At 41.6% G+C, this 14,520-nt stretch overlaps 1 protein-coding gene across 6 annotated transcripts in view; it reads left to right on the forward strand.

The window, feature by feature from the left end:
• The window catches only part of RBM6 (RNA binding motif protein 6), a 109,758-nt gene that overhangs the window by 72,354 nt on the left and 22,884 nt on the right, over positions 1 to 14,520 (forward strand). For all 6 annotated transcript variants that reach the window (XM_004419725.3, XM_087431047.1, XM_087431048.1 and 3 more), the window contains one exon: positions 13,450 to 13,524. In XM_004419725.3, the coding sequence (XP_004419782.1) occupies positions 13,450 to 13,524 (75 nt within the window). The remainder of the gene's footprint in view (positions 1 to 13,449; positions 13,525 to 14,520) is intronic.

Consider the following 14,520-nt stretch of genomic DNA (forward strand, 5'->3'; position numbering starts at 1 on the left):
GCAGCCCTGAAAGCTTTTTTTGTTTTGTTTGTTTTAATTGAGGTATAATTCACATACCATAAAATTCACCCTTTTAAAGTATACAATTCAGTGGTTTTTAGTATATTCACAAGGTTGTGCAACTATCACCACTGTCTAATTCCTAACCATTTTTATCATCCCAAAAAGAAACCCTGTACCCATTAGAAGTCATTCCTCATTTCCCTCCACTCTCCCCGACCCCAAGCTCTAGACATCCACTAATCTACTTTCTGTCTCTATAGATTTGCCTGTTCGAGACATTTCATATAAATAGGATCCTACGCTTTTTTGTGACTGACTACTTTCACTTAGTATAATGTTTTCAAAGTTCGTGTTGTAGTACGAATCAGTACTTCCTTCCTTTTTATGATTGAAGAGTATTCCATTGTATGGGTATAACACATTTTCTTTATCCATTCATTAGTTGATGGACATTTGGGTTGTTTCCACTTTGGGCTACTAAGAATAATGCTACTATGAACATTCATTTACAAATTTTTGTGTGAACTTATATTTTCAGTTCTCGGGTATATATCTAGGAGTGGAAATGCCAAAGCTTTCAGTTTTTTTTCAGGAGCTTTCTCCAATGGATAGCCTACCTGTATTGTGTTGTTGAAAACAGGAAGTACTCACAATTCCACTGGCCAGGTTTCAGTTCTGTTTTGGAAGCCTTGGGCATTCACATTGCCATTTTGTTTTTATTTTATTTTATTTTATTTTATTTTATTTATTTTATTATTTTATTTTATTTATTTTATTTTATTTTATTTTATTTATGAGGGAGATCAGCCCTGAGCTAACATCCGTGCTAATCCTCCTCTTTTTGTTGAGGAAGACTGGCTCTGAGCTAACATCTATTGCCAATCCTCCTCCTTTTTTTCCCCCAAAGCCCCAGTAGATAGTTGTATGTCATAATTGCACATCCTTCTTTTTTTTTTTTATAATTTTATTTATTTATTTCCCCCACCGAAGCCCCAGTAGATAGTTGTATGTCGTAGCTGCACATCCTTCTACTTGCTGTATGTGGGATGCGGCCTCAGCATGGCCAGACGAGCGGTGCCTTGGTGCGTGCCCGGGATCCGAACCCCGGGCCACCAGCAGCGGAGCGCACGCACTTAACCGCTAAGCCATGAGGCTGGCCCACATTGCCATTTTGAATTCTCCCTTGGGCTGTGGGGTTTTTTTCTGCCAGGTGCCTCAAGGCAGTTGCTGCCTTGGACTTGGATCAGTCTTTGTTGTTTGGGTTTTGAGCATATCTAGGGTTGGCATTTGATACTTGAACAGCTAATTTTCTTCTTTCCATTCCTTACAGGTTCTCCTGCTCAGAGTCAACCATTAAATGGCACATTTATTGTTTCTACCTATGCATCTGATAATGCTCATGTTGTCTAGTTCCTGAGGTATTTTAGTTTAAAGGTATAGGGTAAAGGTCTTTTTTTTTCCTTTGATCTGATTCCTATTTACTGTGACTCGAGAGCAGTGCAGAATATGTTGGGTTCCTTACAAGTTGGAGGAGTGCCAGCTTAGAGACAGGGTTGCGTTTGTTCCTAGCAGATTTCCAAGCTCAGCTGGATCTCTTTAAGGTCAGAGAACGTTCATTTGGGTACCTTGCCTAGGAAAATGCTTCTTATGGCTCTTCTGAGTGCTTGGGGTGAAGGAGGCTCTCCATTGTCAGGCATTTGCTTTCATACTTTCAAGATAGTACTGGAGCCCTGAGACATATGGAATAAAGGAGTAAATAGTTAAACCAGACAAAGTGCCTGAGTAATGACCAGTGAAGATCTATGTACAAAAAGCAAATATCACCATATATAATTAGATGTCTCTAGATTGAAAAGTTCTTGAGGGCAGGAACTGTTGCTTTTCTCTTTTTTTTCCACTTTTTTCCCCCTTCACTGCCAAAATGGTTTAGAGCTGTACCTAGCAACATATGATTTGTAGATATTTAACTGGATTAATTAATGTTGAATAAAGTGGTTTCTGACTCTGTATTCCTTCTTTATAAACACTTAGTGATCTTTTTAGTTTCCGAATAATGTAGAAGGCTCTTGTCCTCTCACCCTGAGAACCTCTTCATTTGCTAGATTCTGGTACTTATATTAGGTTTCTGCTCTATAATCTTTGATAGTGAATTGTAATGTACTACTTCTGTTCTGACAGAGGTAACCACATCTCGTTTGTTCTGCCTTCCAAATTCCTGTCTGATTCTCGTCCTCGGACTCTGGGAAATAGTGGAAGGAATAGCTTGGAAAGTGCAGGGTAGTTCAGGCAGGTTGTCACGGGCCTTGCATTTAGTATTTAATTTGAAGACATGGGAGAGCCACAAGAATGTAACAAAATCAAAATGACACTATAGGGAACCTCTTTTTGTGGTAGTATATAGACTTGACTGGAGGGAAGAAACTGCAGAAGAAAGGGTCTCTTAGGATCTAAAGCAGTAATTGAGATGTGAGGAGATGATGGCTTGCACTAGGGGCTGGGAGTAGATATGTAAGGAAAAGGATTTGAAGAGAGTTTGAACAAAGAATCTCTGGGGTTTGATAATACGGATATTGAACAGAGGGGCAAAAGAGAGGGCGGATTCAAAGGCCACCCAGAGCTTAGAAGAACAGTACTACCTTGAACAGAAATAAAGCATGTGGAATGGGAAGGCATTTGGGAGGGAGGGATGAAGATGACTGTTTTAGATATGTTGAGTGTGAGGTGACAGCAGGACCTCTAGGTAACCATTATAGAGACACAGGACTGGAACTTGGCAGAAAAAACACGAAGTTTTTTTCATGGTCCTTCTTTTATACCTTTTGTTCCACTACTTAACTAGTTTATTCTACGGCTTTCTCTTTATTTCAAAGTCTATGTCTTTTGAGCAAAATACCTACTCTACCTATCACCAGTAATTTCCAAAAGCATCTATGTTATTTAGGATTAGATTTGGCTGTGAGTGACAGAACACTAAAAATAACAGTGGCTTAAATGAATTTCTTTATTTCTGTCTAATGTAAATGAAGTGTAAGCCATCCAGGCTTTCTTATAGTGGTTCCGTGATCATCAGGGACCCAGGCTCTTTCAGTCTTGTAGCCCTATCCTCTTAAACATGTGACTTCTACCTTATTGTCTACAATGACTTGCTTGAGTGTCAGCCATCGCTTTGACTTGTGGACCAATAGGAAAGAAGAAGGGACACAAATGGACTTGGCCTTCCCTTTAAGAATTTCCTGGATTTGGCATGCACTATTTCTACTTATGTACAGTTGATTAGAATTTAATCATGGCCATGCTTAACTGCAAGGAGAGCTGGGAAACCTCTTATTCCAGGCAGCCATGTGCCCAGTTAAAAATCAAGGATTTGCTTCCAAGGAAAAGGAAGCAAATAGGCATTGGGAGACTACTCAGAGTGCCTTAATTTTCCAGATTGAGAATCAGATTCCAAATTCTTTCGGGTCACAGAACTTGTTTCTCCAAACCTTAATTATCCTTATATTAATAAAAAATATACTAAATAGTAATAAAATATAATAAAAAATGTACACTTCTGTTCTTGTATTCTTTAAAATGACACCTAGACTGATGACTAGTAGCTAAAGCATATGCTGTGGAATAGAGTAGCATTGGTGTCAGTGTCTAAAGTTTGAATATAAGATCAATAGATTCAGAAGCTAGAGAAGTTGCAGTGTGATAAAGACCATGTCTTACCTGGGCAGCTTTGGATGTAGTTTTTCTGCATGAGTTGTTCTAAATGTTATTTCATGTAAACATACACAATTCATAGAAAACAGAAGTAGAATGCCTCCTATCTGAAAGCACCAGCATTTCTACCAGGCCTGTCTTAGCAAGAATAAGAATATATCTTGATCTGATTTTTTTCTGGGCACTCTCACTTTGTTTAAGTGTGTTTTATCATTTTCTCCTCTCTGGGTCACATGCAGCTTTTCCATTGTATGTGCAGCTCACAGTACGTTTTATACTTGGTGAACTGTCAGTAAAGTTGACCTGTTAGCATAAACTTTCTCACTCTCTTTTTGTCTCTCTTCACTTTCTGCAATATTAAAGAACTCTTTCCATTCTGTACTTCACTTGATAAGAATTTCAGATAGAGATTTGTGCTTCTTATTTGTTTACAAGTGTACTTGTTTATTGTTCTCATACCTTAAAACAATCTCCATGAACGTCTTGCTAGGTTTTGTTCACTGCTGAACCCCCCCGTGCCTAGTCAGCTGTGAGAAAATATTTGTTCTTGAATAAAGAATACATATCGGGGCCGGCCCCGTGGCTTGGTGGTTAAGTGAGCGCGCTCCACTGCTGGCGACCCGGGTTCGGATCCCGGGCTCGCACCGACACGCTGCTTCTCCGGCCATGCTGAGGCCGCGTCCCACATACAGCAACTAGAAGGATGTGCAGCTATGACATACAACTATCTGCTGGGGCTTTGGGGGGAAAAAAATAAATAAATAAAAAATCTAAAAAAAAAAAAAGATTCTGAGATTTAAAAAAATAAATAAATAAATAAAGAATACATATCGTATTCTGGCTAATGATTTTGGGGGATGAGGAGCTGGTAGACATTTTTTAATCTATGAAACTCTAGACGTCTTCCCTCAAGAAGAAATAATCTCAGTACACTGAACTGAAATCTTTTGGAGAGGAGCCAGTCCTGTGTTGTAATGTTGACCATCTTCCTGAACCTCAAGATTGTTTTGCACTGCCTAACACATAGCCCTGCAACAGGACAGAACACAAATTTGGGACGATGCTAGAAAATCTAGACATGCAGGCTATTCTGTATAGTAGAAACCTTAAGATTCTTCCTAATACTGCCAAGGCTCTTCCTTTTCTAATGTATTTTTTCCCAGTTTTTCTTATAAAGGGGAGAAATTCTCAATTATATGATTATCTTGGTTATTTGATAGCCTTCAAACAAATATAAGGGATGCCTTTTAATGCACTGGATGTTGTATCTTAGGTCCAAGGGTATTTAAAGGCATCCAAGGGTTAAGTCTGTGTTAGATTTTGAGGGCATACAGGTCTGCTCAGGTGGGTTTCTTGATGGCTATGGGCTATACCTCTATAGCACTTGGCAGCAACTCCAGCTGAGGTACCCTTAGAGACCTCCTGGCTTTGTCTTCTGCCAAATTCCTGGATTACCAGAGATTTCTGCCATGTGCAGAGATTATTCCCTCATTCTCTATAAATATCTGCTGCAACGGCAGCCATGATATTATAGCTCAGCAAGTGTTGCTTCCTAAGTATGAACTAATTTAGCTTGAGCATGTCTTAAATGTGAAAGCCACCCCCTGTTTTTATTAGGGGCTGAAGTCTGATAATTTTGTGCTATTTGCATGTGAGAATGAGTAGACCTAAAAGATTAGGGACCTAACCTCCTGTCCCAGTGGACCTTTTCTGACTCGACGCTTCCATTCTTAGTCTTTTGTAGCTTCTGTCAGAGTGGCATTGGGTCTATAGTTTTTTGCCTAAGAAAAAAAGAATGGTGGGTGATTACCTCTCTAATATGGTGGTTGAACAGCGTGTGTTCAGAAGTCTGGCAGCTCTGTATTTTATTCAGCTGTTCAGGGCACTGTTCCTGCAAAAACAATGTCAGCAAGGTTCTCTGAAATGTCTGAGCAAGGACATTGAAGCCGGAGAGGCTAATAGAGAGACAGGCTTCAAGAGAGCTAACGTGGGGCTGGCCAGGCGGTGCAGCTGTTAAGTGCACGCGCTCTACTGCAGCAGCCCGGGGTTCACAGGTTCGGATCCCAGGCACGCACTGATGCACTGCTTGTCAAGCCATGCTGTGGCGGCGTCCCATATACAGTAGAGGAAGATGGGCACGGATGTTAGCCCAGGGCCAATCTCCCGCAGCAAAAAAGAGGAGGATTGGCATCGGATGTTAGCTCAGGGCTGATCTTCCTCACAAAAAAAAAAAGAGAGAGAGAGCTAACATTCTTGGGTGGAAGGTAGTAGATAAAGAGCCAGTAGAAATAATCTCTTTCCAGTGGTGAAGCTGAAAGAACAGCTGCTGGTTTTTTGGGGGATGCCTGGGGGACACTGTGCAGCCTTTGTGGTGGGCTCAGCAGTGTGGTCTGTGCAGTGTCTTAGAATTTGTGGGCCACATCTACTCTTGGCTGTTCCTGCCATCTTCTGCCATCAGCTCTGTGAGAAAAAGAAATGAAAGAAATGGTTTGATTACATTATTCAATAAACGAAGGAAAATAAGAAGCTTTATATTTTCCACATTGATCTTAGAAACTCCCTTTTCTTCCCCTACAGTGACTCAATTTAGAGATGTAGACAATGAAGCATGCATGTATGTTGAATTTAGGGTCCATTTTTTCCAGAAGAAAAGAGCCTGGGGTTCTAGAACAATAGTCATCTCAGAATATGAAAGAGCGTTGTAGAGCTGCCTTTCAGCTGTGTTGGGAAAAAGTGGCCCTAATTGCAATAGGAGAGAGTCTCTTTTATCTGGGACAAAAAACCTCTGCGCTGCATACCTCACAATTATTTTAGGGTTATCTGAGAAAATTGTTAGGAAAAAACAAGCTGTATCTTGTTCTGTATCTATTCTACTTTATGAGTACTTTTATTTCATTATGATGTGATCAAAACCAACTGAGAAATGATAAAAAAAATAAAATGGAAGTTATAGAAACCTGAATTCTGAATATTATCAATAAGATATGTTCAAACATAATCTTCTGTTCCACTGAGAATTAAGTCATATCTGTTTGGAAATAAATTATTGATTAATCAGAGAAATCTTAACTGGACTGAGGTCCTTATAAACACTGGATGAAACATTGCTCTAAAACATACAAAATTATAACAAACTGAAAGTTTAAAAAATATTTGCATTTTAGTGGTTCACATTTGTTCACTTATTCTAAGTACTAATAGCTGGAGCTTGTAAATCATTTCTTTATGGTAAGATGTTTGCGGTAAAGGCATTTACTGAGTGCCCCATCTGCCTAGCAGTCTCAGTCCCTGTGATGGAACGTTATCTTCTCAGAAGGAGAGAAAAGACTTTTGGCTGTTTTGATTATTATTTGCTTATTCATTTATTTATTTGTTTGCTTATATTTTGCCTCTTTATTTTTGACTCAAATGACTCAGAATGGGAGAGTCTTGTGGATCCTCTAATAGACAGGTCTATTCTTCTAAGTCTTCCTGTACCTAAGTTAATGAAATTATCTCCAAGATTGCAGATCACTGATTTTCTTTCATAATGACAAGAGGCCTTTTCTAGAGGAACTGGGATCTTACTTTAAAATACACAAAAGACTGGCAGGGAGTGGTGGTGGAGTAGGTGGAATATATTCTCAGCAACAGATGCCTTTAAAATAATCGAGTTGCTGTGCATCAGGGCCTGATCTAGATGCGTTCCTGAGCAGAATTTATCTTGAGATTCTGACTTTGGCCAGCTCTGAGCCCGGTGGGTGGGCTCAGTGAAACACAGGCCGGCCATATTGCTTCAAAGAGCACAAACAAGGTTTTAGCAAGATGGCTGGTTGTATGCTCTTAGGAAATGACAGATAAACTGGCCAGGTAGTGAAAAATGTTATTAAGGAGCATTTTAGAAAATATTTTTGTTGTGCTTTCATCTGAACAGGAAAAGATATCTCAAGATAAGTAGCAAGCAAGAGGGCAGTGTCTCTTTTGCCTCTCAACCTTAAATTGGACCCTGAAGTGGGATTCTGTTTCCAGTGGAGATCCCATCAGTGCCTCATCTCCTGGCTGCTCAGAGGGCAATTCAGATCCTGTTGGGTGAAAGACCAGTATAAGCAGAGGGTGCAAGATCAGTGGACAGAGCTAGAGTAGTCGCAGAGCATTCTATGTGCTTCCCTGAGGATTTCTGGCCTCTACTTCCCTCTTTCCTTCCTCTCCTCCTTTCCTCTTTCTGTCTCGTTTTAGTTTGGCCTTTGGGAATACTGAGTTTTACAAAATGTTTGAACTGTAACATATCCTTGCAACCAGAAAGAATGAGCCTGGCTGCTTTGCAAAAGATTTCTACAAAAACTACCTTTTTATACTAAGAGGAATGACATACATCTGTTTTAAACCTGTTATTTTGTTCCTCTAGCTTTACTCTTTCTGGAGGTACATTTGATTGTCGTGGTCCTGAAACTCCTAATAGCAGCTACTTATTAGCAGCCCTCTTTGTTTTAGGCTTAGTGCCTAAACTAATTGTAGGTGCTTTAAGAGCATAAAGAGCACCTGAGCAGCCTGGTTTGGGGGATTGGCAATGCTATTAAGAAGCAGGGTCTTGGGCTGGCCCCGTGGCTTAGCGGTTAAGTGCGTGCGCTGTGCTACTGGCGGCCTGGGTTTGGATCCCAGACGCGCACTGACGCACCGCTTCTCCGGCCATGCTGAGGCCGCGTCCCACATACAGCAACTAGAAGGATGTGCAGCTATGACATACAACTATCTACTGGGGCTTTGAGGGGAAAAAAATAAATAAATAAAATCTTTAAAAAAAAAAAAAAAAGAAGCAGGGTCTTTACAGCAGTCTCTCTAAAAACTCCCTATGGGGGGGCCGGCCCGGTGGCGCAAGCGGTTAAGTGTGCGTGCTCCGCTGCAGTGGCCCGGGGTTCGACGGGTTTACCAGTTTGGATCCCGGCACGCACCGATGCACCGCTTGTCAGGCCATGCTGTGGCGGCGTCCCATGTAAAGTGGAGGAAGATGGGCATGGATGTTAGCCCAGGGCCAGTCTTCCTCAGCAAAAGGAGGAGGATTGGCAGATGTTAGCTCAGGGCCAATCGTCCTCACACACACACAAAAAAACAACTTCCTATGGGTCCGTTGCCTGTGAATTTCTTTAGACTTTACCTTCTGCATCTTTTCATCAGAAGCCACCTTTTTGGTGTGGCAAGCATTATGTGTTGGCTGACTCTCTGGAAGTTTACAAAGAAAAGCAATATGGTGAAAAGAAAACCTGACTTTTAGTCCCATATGTGTTACTAACTACCTCTGTGATCTTCAGCAGCCTGCTCCATGTATCTCAGCCATACTTTCCCATGTGGAAATAAGTTTTATATATGCCCTACTTGTGAGAATTGAGCAAGATGACATTTGTAAAGAAAGCCTTTGTAAACTGTAATTGCTTTGTGAATAAAGATTACTATCTCTGATAAACAGTACCAGTTCTCAGCCACCAGTAATCTGATTCTCCCATCCTGTGTTTGGAAGAAGCACAGATCTATGAAGAGGGATTGCTGATTTTTCAGTGTGAGTTGTATTTAAAAGGCTCACATACTTTTTTCCTGCCTTTTGATCCTATCTGTCTCTCTCTCTCCATGCTTTAATAGGATGATTTGTTATGTCATACAGCAACTGTATTCTCAGTACAGAGTTTAACTGTGACTGTGCTTGTGTTGGAGATCTTCAACAAAGATGCAAAGCTGCTGGCTAGAAATGTTCTTTCCTTTCTGTTTTCTGTTGTACCTCCCCAGTACCTTAAGAATCCTTGGGGTGCTGGCCCCATGGCCTAGTGGTTAAGTTTGGCGCACTCCACTTTGGCGGCCTGGGTTCAGTTCCTGGGCGTGGACCTATACCACTTGTCGGCGGCCATGCTGTGGCAGCGACCCACATACAAAATAGAGGACGATTGGCAACACATGTTAGCTCAGGGTGAATCTTCCTCAGCAAAGAAAAAAAACAAGCAGCCTTGGGCTTGGTTATGAGCCAGCTGGAGCATATGGTAGAGTCTCAATTCTCTGACCCAAGTCCTCTTCACAGGTTGACAGTCGCAAAATGGAGTTAGGAGTCTCCAAGAGCAGCAGCTGAAAAGGGAAATGGAAATATGGATGTTAAATTCAGCAGTTCTCAGACCCAGAGTCTGCTCCTCTATAGTGTCCCTGAGGTGAAGAGTAGGACTTGCTTTGCTGTTCAGGAGTGCAATTATTTCTGGCTTTTTGCAACTTCACAGTTGAAGACCCCTTTAGATATACTTAGGAACACCTATATGTGACTTTGTTGAGTGAGGGGTTTGGGCTTGGTAGGATTTTAGCAGGTTTTAATCAAAGCCTAATCTAACACTACTGAGAAAGGAGGTGTCTTTGGTTTTACTTTCAAATATATGGTGCCTTTTTAGGAACCAGACCTAATCAATCAGACTCGTGTTCTTCCTGGTGCCTTTGCTCTAGTAGCTTAAGAAATAACCCAATAATTAAAATAATGAATAAAAATTCTAATGTGTGAAGATGGTAGATAATAGACAATTAAAGGTGGACAACCAAAAAGTGATGAAATCATCCTACCCGTTTATTAATCCAACTCCCCACAGGTGGCTTCACTAGGGACACTGGCAGATCTTTGTTCTATGCAATCTGAAGAAAGGGCCTTGCAGGGATAGGGAGGGGTACAGTGTATGTCATGCCTGTGCTTGGTATATCTGGGCAGCCTCTGTATGATAGCAGCTGGGAAATCAAATCATAGATAAACCTGATTGTTCTCATTCAACTTTTTTCTGTGTCTGTTTATTCTTATTAAAACAATTGGCAGTTCTTCAAGAGTATTTTAAAACCATTTCATATTATTATTATTTTTTTTTTTGTGAGGAAGATCGGCCCTGAGCTAACATCTGCCAATCCTCCTCTTTTTGCTGAGGAAGACTGGCCCTGGGCTAACATCCATGCCCATCTTCCTGCGCTTTATATGGGACGCCACCACAGCATGGCTTGACAAGCGGTGCGTCGGTGCACACCCAGGATCCGAACCGGCGAACCCCGGGCCGCCACAGCGGAGTGCACACACTTAACCGCTTGCACAACCGGGCCGGCCCCCCGTTTCATATTCTTTAACAGTGGTCCCTGGCAGCCTTATGTCTAGCCATGTGCAGGTTGAAAAGAAAGGGCCGCCTTAGTTGTAGAGAACTCTGAGGAATAAGAAATCATTGCCTTTGTAACACATGAAGTGAGGGTAGTCTTCTCAAAGTTGATATGCTGATGAGTACTCCTGGCAGGGGGAGTTCCCTATTCTTGACAGAAAGTCATCCACTGCTCCTGGAATGGCATATTTGTTATCTGAGAAGTATAGAGTGCTCCTTGCCTTAGAAATTCCTGAATCTACTGATGCCTTCAGGTGGTGAAATCAAGAGTTTGCAATTAACTGCAATTCACAGTAATGCCTTGTTCCGATGGCACTGTTCACTGTTGATGGCAACCCCACACGTTTTACGGACTGGGTGTACAGATGTACACTATGACAGCAATACCTCCCTCCAGAGCCACTGTGTGCTAAGCACTGCAGTCTTCCAGGGATAGTTGGATCCATTCAGCCTTTTGTTCATTACACAGCTGCTTATTGAGTTCCTTTTCTGTACCAAGTACTGCACTTGGTACTGATAATAAAAGGCCAGCAAGATTTAGCCTAGACTCTAAGATTCGGCCCAGCAATTGACAACTAACACTAAGTGCTATCATAAAGATACAGGTTCTGACACGCAGTGACCGTTCCCTAAGAAAGCTTAATCTTTCAGTAGATTGAAATGGGTTGTGAAATATTGCTGCCTGACAAGCAAGTAAGATGAAGTGAGTGACTCTTTGACCCTGTCTAGTCTCACCTGCTGATTCTAGTCCTTTTCTAGCACTTAGGGCTCAAAATACATTTATTGAGCCCTCACTATATTCCATGCTAAGTGCTTTACGTGTATTAATTTACTTAATCTTTATAACCACCTTATGAAGTAGGTACTGGTATTCCTACTTTACAAATGAGGAAACTGAAGTGCAGAGAAATTAAGGACCTTGCTGAAGGTCATGACGTGGAGGCAGGATTCAAATTTAGAGAACCTGACCCAGAGTCCATGTTCTTAGGTGATATGATATACTGCCTGTAGGTGGAAGGGTGCCATCTTGACCAGCCTCCTGTATGGGTAGAGCTTGGCAGAGTGATCTTCTCCTGACTCTCCTTGACTGCAGAACTTTTCTCTTTCCTAGATTGGCTCCTGAGGGCAAATTGCCTATCCCTAATACTGAGCAGGAGTTGGTGAATGCAGCAGGAGGTCCCTTATCTACAGCCCCAGATGTGAATCTGGCCCTGCCGTTCACCAGCTAGGTGACCTTGCCTCTCTGCGCATGTTTCCTCAGTCTGTAAAGTGGAGATAATGTTACTTCATGGGATTGTTTAGAGGATTAAATAAGATGACATACTTAACAGTTTCTGGCTCTGAGTAAGCACTTAATAAATGTTACCAAATTTTTATTATCCTCCTCTAGCCTTGAGAACAAGTCAGGAAACAATTTCTCAGAGACTGGATTCTGGGACCTAAATAGGCAGGCAGTTTTCCTTTGGTTTTGACGAGACAATAATTTTATTCTGTGTATTTCTCTTGACTCTTTTGGTGTGAAAAGCAGAGAGGTAAAGCATTATTTGACAGATGTATGGATTCAAGCAAGAAACTGAGGTCCAATTGCAAAGAAATGCCTTGTATAACTCAGAGCCCTGTCTGAGGAGACACAGAGGACCCTAGAGGGCGGAGAATGAACACAGCGCAGGGGCTAGTTCCAGAATCGCATCCTCGGTTAGTTCACTTACAAGTGTGGGTGAGGGTCTGTCAGTAGGCAGAGATTTTTTTTTCCTCTGCTCTAACATGTATCTGCTGGCTAGTGTTTATTAAACAAAACTTATTTTTTCTTGATGTGAAGTAGAATTTGTGACTTGTACAAAATGCAGAGGCCAAGGAGCTCTGTAACTACAGGCTTGTTGAGCCCCTTTCCCCACCTGTTCCTGTGCCAGACTTTCCCAAAGTGCTTATCTGCCAATGGTTGCTCCTCAGATCTCATGGCCAGCTCATTCTGTAGGCTCCAAGCCAGAATGATGCTGCTGCCACTGATGCTGCCACCACCAGCCATTCAGTTTCCTGATATAAGGGTGTGACCTGCCATGAAACTTTCACCTTCCTCCTTTCTTCCTGTCTTCGGTGTTGTACCTCTTTCTCCTGGTGCTTTTGCCACGCAGCCAGTGTTCGAGCACCGAAGTTAAGAACGCTTACTACCTCTCCAAGGAGATTTGAGTTAGCCATGGAAAAGAAGATAATTGAGAGGGCTCCTGTGCCTCTGTGCTGCAGAAGGAAGAGTTTTCATAGTGTGCTAGCTCCTGAGCCAGGTGGCGAACTTGCTGGTTCTCAAATGAGAGTGCACTACATGACCTCTGGAGGAGTAGACTGAGTCTAACCTGCCCAAGGACAGCACCCCAACCCACAGGAGCCAAGGCCGAAGACTGATTTCACCTTCTCCCACTCCTTTTACCTAAGCTTAAGCTTGCTCTGCCACACTGCCCCAAGTCTGTGGCTTAAAACAGCCATTTCCTTTTGTCGATGAATAAGCTCACTCTTTGTAAAACGTTTCAGCTTGGGGACTGGAAAGGCTCTCTGTGCCTTCCTGTCTCTCCATTTCTCTGATGGTTGACGTTGATGGCTTCTGTCTTTGTTTTCACAGGGAACTCTAACGATCCATGACAAAGAGATCACCCTTGAGTATGTACCAAGCCTGGATTTTTGGTACTGCAAACAGGTAAGTGCCAAGAATCCCTTTCCTTAGAAACATAAGGATCTGGCATCACAGCTCCTCCATGTCTGCAAGAATGCTACCTGGTAGCATGCATTGCCAAGGGCAAAGCTCTTCTTCTTTGGTTCCTTTTAGAGGAACTAGAGGTCAGGGCAGGTCATCCATAATTTCTGCTTCCCAGCTGCTTCCCCTGGCCGTAGAGCGTTCTGGGCTTGCAGTTGGAGACACGACCCTTTCCCAGGGACATATGCCATGCTTTCTGTTCATTATGAACTGAAAGAATTTAACAGTCCCTTGACTTATTACCTCTTCCTGGTTACCCTTCTTGGGGGTGGTTACAGAGGAATTAGTGTTTGGAAAGGTGAATTTAGAGAGGCTGGTTCTGAGGGAGGTGTACATTTTTTGGATATTCAAGGGTTTCCAATGATGTAGAACTTCAGGTACCATGGCATTTTACCTCTGTTAAACTCTGTATTCTTCTAGAATGGCATATTTAAAGATTTTAGGCTATACGCTTATTAGAAGGCCAGTTTAATTTCAAATGAGCATTAAAATATAATTCTCATTTTTCACTGCTACTACTTATTTCAAAAATAATTATGAAAAATTTATAGTTTCTGAACCATGATTCATTAAAAGTATTATAGAACTTGATAAAATTCAATAAAAACTTTAGCTTGACATTTTATTAATCTCAATGAAATACAGTTTGGATAGCTGTGTGGTCATTAACCAAAGCACTCATATTTCATGTGTATACTACCTTAAGCTGTCAATTCAGGAAAACATTTAACTTTTTAAAAAATTGTGGTAAAATGTAAAATGCACATTACATTAAATTTACTATTTTAAAGCATATAATTAGTGGCATTAAGTATATTCACCATGTTGTGTAACCATCAACACTATCTAGTTCTAAAACTTTTTCATCACCCCAAAAGGAAACCCCTTATGTATTAAGCAGTCACTTCCATTCCTCTATCCCTCAGTTCCTGGAAACTA

This window comes from Ceratotherium simum, chromosome 5 (assembly GCF_057802395.1).
Source record: "Ceratotherium simum simum isolate JZ-2026a chromosome 5, ASM5780239v1, whole genome shotgun sequence".
In the NCBI taxonomy this organism is placed as follows: Eukaryota; Metazoa; Chordata; class Mammalia; order Perissodactyla; family Rhinocerotidae; genus Ceratotherium; species Ceratotherium simum.